This window comes from Nanorana parkeri, unplaced genomic scaffold (assembly GCF_000935625.1).
Source record: "Nanorana parkeri isolate BGI_ZX_2015 unplaced genomic scaffold, ASM93562v1 scaffold3076, whole genome shotgun sequence".
Taxonomy (NCBI): Eukaryota; Metazoa; Chordata; class Amphibia; order Anura; family Dicroglossidae; genus Nanorana; species Nanorana parkeri.
The window spans coordinates 57,896-66,005 of NW_017309344.1; the positions used below are offsets into that span (position 1 = coordinate 57,896).

The 8,110-nt window shown below is 48.4% G+C and overlaps 1 protein-coding gene across 1 annotated transcript in view; it reads right to left on the reverse strand.

Moving 5' to 3' along the window:
• Positions 1–428: 428 nt before the first annotated feature.
• SHE (Src homology 2 domain containing E) overlaps positions 429–8,110 on the reverse strand; it is a 9,651-nt gene continuing 1,969 nt past the window's right edge. The window contains exons 2-6 of the mRNA XM_018574597.1: positions 7,477–7,603; positions 4,671–4,967; positions 2,702–2,852; positions 2,470–2,589; positions 429–646 (exon numbers count right to left, since the gene is read on the reverse strand). Coding sequence (XP_018430099.1) covers positions 463–646; positions 2,470–2,589; positions 2,702–2,852; positions 4,671–4,967; positions 7,477–7,603 — 879 coding nt within the window. The 3' untranslated portion in view covers positions 429–462. The remainder of the gene's footprint in view (positions 647–2,469; positions 2,590–2,701; positions 2,853–4,670; positions 4,968–7,476; positions 7,604–8,110) is intronic.

Here is an 8,110-nt window from a genome sequence, read left to right on the forward strand (position 1 = left end):
AATTTCTAAACAAAATTGAGCACTTTCTAAAATTTCACTGTCTTCTAGGTCACATACTAATGCATTCTGAGGTTCTCCATGAGGACCTGTCATAACATTCTGATACATTGTAGCACAATTTCCGAGCTGTCTCCACCTTCTGTAAAAAGTCATCAGTCCTTATCAATGTCAAGTCTTTTGAACAGGGACTTCCTTTGGTCCATCATTGCATGTAGACCATCCAGCTTCTGAAGGGCATATGTGGGTACACCTTGACCAGAGGATGGCTATATTATTCTTTGCAGAAAAAGTCGAAACGCTATACATGGGACAGTAGGAATCGCAATTCAGTGTGCAGGTCTCTGAGATCCATAAATCTGGCTTGAAAGAGGAGTAATGCTGAATGGGGCCTAAAGAGCTGGCAGGAGGGCGTAGGGGTGGCAGCAGAAGGGGGTGTCTTTGCGTCGTTGGGGTCAGAAGAGCTCAGTGTACTCGGGGAATGGGGTATAACAAGCTCATATGCTCGGCCCCCTTGAATGGTAGCTTTTGGCTGGAGTAGTAGTGAACGACCTCCGGGATGCTGCAGAAAACGCCACTGGTCTGGTTCAGGGTGAACTTGTTGTCCTTGGTTTGCGCCACGATGATGTGAACGCAGCCCTGGCTGGTCCTGCAAGGAGAAAGGATTAAAATAATGAGGACCGGTCAGAAGAGAACAAAGGGGGATGCTGTTGGTGACTTGCTTTTGGAGGTGCAAACATTTTTGTACTTCACTGCCCCGTGGGACACGGACCTCACAGACAAGCATGCAGACAGTGAAGGTGCAACTGACAATCTGCATATACACAGCAGCTCATTAGTCATTGATGCAAGGATGTAATGGACACCCTGGAGCCTCTGGTCTTAAAATATATTGGAAGTTGTTGCTTTTCCATATCTGTATGTATAGGTTCCATTTATCTATATGAACATGTTCCCCGTATCTATATAGACAGGTTCAACATATCTATGTGGACAGGTTCCCCATATCTCTATGGACAGATTACTATATCTGCGTGGACAGGTCCCCCATATCTATATAGACAGATTCCCTATATCTATATGGACAGATCCCCCATATCTATATGGACAGGTCCCTCATATCTATATAGACAGGTTCCCTATATCTATATGGACAGGTTCCCCTATATCTCTATAGACAAGTTTTCCCTATATATCTATAGACAGGTTACCCATATCTGTATAGACAGGTTCCCCATATCTATAAGGACAGGTTACCCATATCTATATAGACATGTTCACCATATCTATATGGACAGGCTCCCATATCTGTATGGACAGGTTCCCCATATCTATATGGACAGGTTGCCCATATCTCTAGGGACAGGTTCCTATATCTATATGGACAGGTTCCCCATATCTATATAGACAGGTTACTCATATCTATATGGACAGGTCCCCCATATCTATATGGGCAGGTTCACCATATCTATATAGACAGGTTCACGATATCTCTATAGAAAGGTTCCCATATCCGTATGGACAGGTTCCCCACATCTGTATGGACAGGTTCCCCATATCTATATGGACAGGTTCCCCATATCTATAAGGACAGGTTCCCCATATCTATAAGGACAGGTTACCCATATCTATATAGACATGTTCAACATATCTATATGGACAGGTTCCACATATCTCTAGGGACAGATTACCCATATCTCTATCAACAGGTTCCTATATCTATATGGACAGGTTCCCCATAACTATATAGACAGATTACTCAAATCTATATGGACATGTTCCCCATAGGTATATGGACAGGTTCCCCATATCTATATGGACTGGTTCCCCATATCTATATGGACAGGTTCCCCATATCTATATAGAGAGGTTCCCATATCCGTATGGACAGGTTCCCCATATCTATATGGACAGGTTCTCCTATATCTCTATAGACATGTTCCCCATAGGTATATGGACAGGCTCCCCATAACTATATAGACAGGTTCACCATATCTCTATAGAGAGGTTCCCATATCTATATAGACAGGTCCCCCATATCTATATGGACATGTTCCCCATATCTATATGGACAGGTTCCCCATATCTATATGGACAGGTTCCCCATATCTATATGGACAGGATCCCCATATCTATATAGACAGGTTTCCCTTATCTATATAGACAGGTCCCCCATATCTATATAGACAGGTTCCCCATATCTATATGGACATGTTCTCCATAGGTATAAGGACATGTTCCCCATAGGTAAAAGGACAGGCTCCCCATAACTATATGGACAGGTTCCCCATATCTACATGGATAAGTACAACATAGAGCTCACGGTGGCCGTTAGCAGTGCGGCAATCATTAGTCATATTCCACATATTCCCTGTAACCTTTGTAAGTCTTTTCACCTATATACCAGGCCATGTGTGATGTGTTGGTCACTTTGGAGGAGACCTTTCATTTGTACATCATATGACTACTCACTTGAGAGCAATGGAGTATTTGCTGTTTCCTGATTCGCTGTTTCGCAGTAGGTAGCTGGCCTCACGACAGGACTGCAGCCTGCTCTCCGCCTCCGCGCGGGTCACAGAACCGTGATACCAGCTGTGATCAGAAAGCAGAGCCAGAGTCACTTAACCGGCTGTGTACGTGACCAGCACATTGCCTATCAATTACGCTAAGATGACACAAATATCATGCAACATAGAAAGCACACCTCTGCTTCTCCAATGGGACAGTCGGGTCCACCTTGTCCGTCTGCTCGGCCTGAGGCTGCTTCAAGACTTTGGCCGTCCAACTTTTCTGGCGTTGGTGCATCCGGGTCACCTCCTCCTTGGCCTGAGAGCGTTCGCTGTTCTCAAATTGCACTGCGGAGTGGAGAGAGGTAAAAAAAGATGGTGAGATGGTTGTGTTACAAAGATCTTACTGGAAAGCCAAACGTAACAAAGGCTACATCACTGGGCAGCTAGAACTTCTTGGAACTTTGACGGGAGTTACCAGCACTGGAATATATTAGGACTTCTACTGGAGTTACCAGCATTGGGACACACTGGGACATCCACAGGAGATACCAGCATTGGAACATATGGGGACTTCTACTGCATTGGGGAATATAGGGACTTCTACTGGAATTACCAGCATTGGGACATATTGGGACTTCTTTGGGAGTCCCCAGCATTGGAACATATTGGGACTTGTACTGGAGTAACCAGCATTGGAACATATTGGGACTTCTATTGGAATTACAGCCATTGGTATATACTGGAACTTCTACTGGAATTACAAGATTTGGGACATATTGGGCCTTCCATGGGAGTTGCCAGCTTTGGGACTGTCACAATATCCGGAAATCCGTGCCGGATTTTCGATATGCTCCCTGTTTCTGGGCTGTCAGCCTATGGTGTCTCACAAGGCTGCAGCCAATCTGCTCTCCTTCTCCCCTATTTAGGAGTTCCTCACTTGTTGCTCTTGGTGCGAGCAACAAGTCTTATGCCTTGTTCCGTACCCCTTCTGTCTCTGACTAACCCTGGGATCTTATTCCCTGCGCTTGCTATTGCGCTTGCTATTGGATCCCTGCGCCTTTGGCTTCCCTGTACCAGCTAGTATCCCTTTTTGGCGTTATCCCCTGCTTTGGCTCCTTAATTGCCTTCACCTGTGCGCCTCTCCATACTGCCTTCTTTGCCTTACTTCTACTGTGTTTTCCCTCTACAGTCTTTGTCTGTTTGCTGCCTCCTATTTACTGCTTGTTGTACTTCTACTCCGTCACTTACCTTCCAGTGTATCTTCCTTTGTTTTGCTGTCACCCCTTTATTTCTGTGCTCCTCTCTAACCTGGTGGCTGTGTTGGATTCATCCTTGTCTGCACACCCCCTGTGTGCATACATCCCTTTTGTGCTTCTTTGTGTACTTTTCTTTCTGTTATCCTGCTTCTTTGTATGCATGTGCAACGCACATCTCGTTTACTTTTGTACGTTGCACCTTCCTGCTCCTAGGTGTGCCTCTAAGCCGCTTACCCTTCCCTAGTGTCCTTGCTTATCTATTCTCTTCAGTATACTCTGCTGTTCTGCTGTGCGTTTGCACTTTTGCTTGAGACTTTCTCTCTCTCTCCCTCTTCCTGTCTTCCTCCTCTTGGTTACAAGTTTCTTCCCTACCTGTTTGTATCCAGTTCCCCGCTGCATGAACTAGTCCCTTGCGTCTGTGTGGGTGCGCTAGAGGGCCGCAACCTGGAAGGTGTCCAGCAGCCAATCATCCTCACCACTAGAGGCTCTGTCGAATACCTGGCCCTTCTTAGATTCTGCGCCTCTAGTGCGTCCTCAGAACGCACAGATCATTCGTTCCTCTCTCCCTGTGACCTACATCCCCGATATCCCGCCTCTTTGTGACTCCTACCAACTCCGCAAACACAGGAGCTCATGTGCCCTGGTCCCTAGACCGTGACAGGGACATAATGGAAAGTCTACAGGAGTTATCAGCATTGGGACATTTTGGGACTTCTACGGGAGTTATTACCATTGGAACATACAGTACTAAGACTTATACTGGAGTTACCAGCATTGGGACATTCTAGGACTTCTACTGGAGTTATCAGAACCGGGACATATTGGAACTTCTATGGAGAAGACAGCAAGTCATATCAGGTCCTCTTGGAGGGTCGCCATCCATTTATGGTCCTCTCACCCTTCTCACCTGAAAGCGCCCGTACAATGTGCTCCTTCTTCCACTCCCAGGGCTGCTCATACTCTCCGGCCGGCCTCTCGTCATTCTCCGGTCGGGTCCCATCCGCCACCCGCTGCGCCTTCTTCTCCTCTCCATCGTGCTCGTTGTCCGGGAGCTCATAGGGGGTATCGTACAGCTGAGGGGGCTTGACAAGGAGCTCTTGGGACCCCTGCCTCTTGGCCTCTGCCTTGCTCTCATTTGGGGACGTCAGCTCCATGAGGATCAGCTCGGTGATCAGCTGGTCTTTGGACCCTCTGCGCCTAATTTCTGAAAGACAGTGAGGACGAGATAACAGGTCATCATGGCCCCTATGGGAGATCCCCCTTCACTTCCTGTCCTGGAGACAATCCTGCCACCATAGCAGGAAGTGAGATGAAAAAGAGACATAGCGATAAGAAACCTAATGGAGGTTCTACCCACTCTATTAATGAAAAGAGATATTTCTCACTTCCTGGGTGGTCACTGGAACAGGAAGTGAGGGGAAACAGAAGTTCCATCTTCTTTGCCTCTTTACCAACGACGGTAATATCAAAAACATTTTGGAAAGTAGAAACGTGAAACAAAAGGCTACAGGAAATGCTCGTGAAAAGCACCCTTCTTGGTGCAACCCCCCCATGGTTCCACCCCTGTTGATTCCTTGTTGCCATGCCCATCCACTGGCTTTATTATGGAGTCGCCGACACAGAACAATGCAAACAGATAAGGACTTCTGATTTTACTCCAACTCTGTTCCAGATCAATGGCTTCCAAAATATTGAAGCCAACCGATCAGCATGACATGACAGCCATGTTCAGAAGGAAGCTAGCAATGGCAGCCCCCATATGTGACTTTAAATGTTGATCCAATTTGCTGGGAAATCAATGCAAGGTGTCATTGCGGTTCTCCTCCGGACGATATATATCTTTGGGGGGTACTCATTTTTTCCAGGTCATGATATAGCTAGTAGTAGTCCCCTGCCTATCATTAGAACTGAAGAAGGGGCTTGGAGAAGCTACCAAACGTCTTCAGCAGGACAAGTCCAGTTGAATGTGACTAACTCCACCTGGAGATGTTAAATTCCGATCTGTTATGCCAATCCTATGGTTTCAATACAGCCAGGGCCCATAGCAGGCACTTTTTGGTACATTTCGGTGGCGCCGGAGGGAGGGGGAGACCACGCTGGAACATAACAGAGATGGATTAGCGGAGGACAGACAGGCCACCCCCCTCCTCCCCGGCCTACTGCCCAGACAACTGACTGTCCTATTCTCCCAACACCATGGCAACTGGGCCTATCCTGTTCGCCGCCAAGGCGTCCTTCCTGTCAGTGGAACAAGCCGTCCAGCAGAGGAAGCCGCACTGAGAGCCAGGAAGCCGACACGGGAAGTCACACCCAGGAGCTGGAGAGAAAAGGGGGACGAGAGCTTGGACGGGACCCCGTACTGGGTTGCGACAGCCATGGAAAACAAAAATATACAGAGTCTGTATATAATTCCATCACTGTTTCTAGAAACAAATGCAGCAATGTATCAACCAATATTTCTATTGTTCTATATTTCTATGATTGAATATCATTCCCTGGAACTGACGCTGTCCAGTGTGCTGGAAATCGCTTCTTTACGATATGTGCATCTTATCCTTACATTGGCACGGTCACGTAGAGGGTTGCAGTGGCCTCGTTGACAGAAGCAGCCCTGATGCTGTAAGTACGAAATCTGCCCGACTGGCCCTAATCCAGGGGTGGGCAACTCCGGCCCTCCAGCTGTAGTGGAACCACAAGTCCCATGAGGCATTGCAAGACTCTGACAGCCACAGGCATGACTCCCAGAGGAAGAGGCACAGCTGGAGGGCTGGCTGGAGTTGCCCACCCCTGCCCGTCATGGATGCAAAGATTTGCCAGCATGCCGCAGAGCCCCCCCCATTTGTAATATGTTCAGCACCCAATTGGCATTTGCTGCGATCAGATGCTACCGACCAAAGATTGTTAGGAATCAGCCCCATCACCGACCTGGAATGGACACACAGCCAGTGAAGTCAGCACTTACCAACTGCATACTGGCTTCTGATTGGTTGCTGAAAGCACAGGGTCCGCCATGACAGTCAGCCAATTGGGCCCCACCTCCCCACCCATGATGTATTCCATGGCTATTGATACTTTGTATCCAATTATTTGATGAGCACATCCGATGACAACATTGGGAGATATAAAGTGAATGGCACAGAGATTGTATGGTGAGAATCCGATTTACCAAAACTATGTCATATGAGGACCTACCTGATCCATCCAATCAATGTGCATCCAATCAGACGGGCCCTTGTTCTACATAGTTGTACATACATACCACTTTTTAGGGGGACTACAAGTCACAGCATAGCCCTAATAGGTCTGAAAGGCCATGGCTGCCTTATTTTTGTCCCGTGTTAGGGAACAGATTCACACACGGAGAAATGGATCCTCAGTTAAATGTCCCTACGCCTGGTGAGTCCCCTCCCAGGGACAAAGGGTGGGGGTCCGGGGGGACGGGACAGGAACCTGCGTTTCCTGCTGCAGCGTGAGATAAGGAACGAGGTTTGGGAACAGTGCACATAGTCACAGCTCCAACTGGAAGGTCACGAACTTCAACCTCAACCCCGTCCCACCTCCAGCGTGACATGGGAACCAGCGATATAATGGACGCAAAGGGGTTAATACAAGTCCAGGAAGATTTCCTTCCTGAAATCCTGATTATTTTCTGCTGCTGATATAGAGACAAAAACAGCGAAATGGGACGGCACGACAGAGGCGTTTGCACTTACCGGTTATCATCTGCTGTGCGTCATAAGGTTCCATGTAGCCGTCGTTTTCTCCGACCCTCTCCGCGTCGCGCTGGACTTTGGTGTGCTTGGCGTCGTACGGGTCGGCGTAGTCCTCTAAGATGATGATCTGGCAGATGAACAGAAAATCGGTCACAAAGAAGCAAATTATAAGAATTATAAGGTTGAGTCACTGACTCAGTGGAGCAGAGTGGTGTGGTGCAGAGTGGTGCCTGACATCTTGTGTCCGGGTTTCTGCTGCCATGAAACCCGGACACAGCATTCAAAACCCGGACTATCCGGGTGAATCCTGGACAGGTGGCAACCCTAGGAGTGGTGGGGAGCAGAGCGGGGTGCTGCAGAGTGGTGTGGTGCAGAGTGGTGGAGAGCAGAGTGGTGTTATGCAGAGTGGTGTGGTGCAGAGTGGTGGGGAGCAGAGTGGTGCGGTGCAGAGTGGTGCGGTGCAGAGTGGTTGGATGCAGAGTGGTGGGAAGCAAAGTGGTGGGAAGCAAAGTGGTGGGAAGCAAAGTGGTGGGGAGCAGAGTGGCGGGGAGCAGAGTGGCGGGGAGCAGAGTGGCGGGGAGCAGAGTGGCGGGGAGCAGAGTGGCGGGGAGCAGAGTGGCGGGGAGCAGAGTGG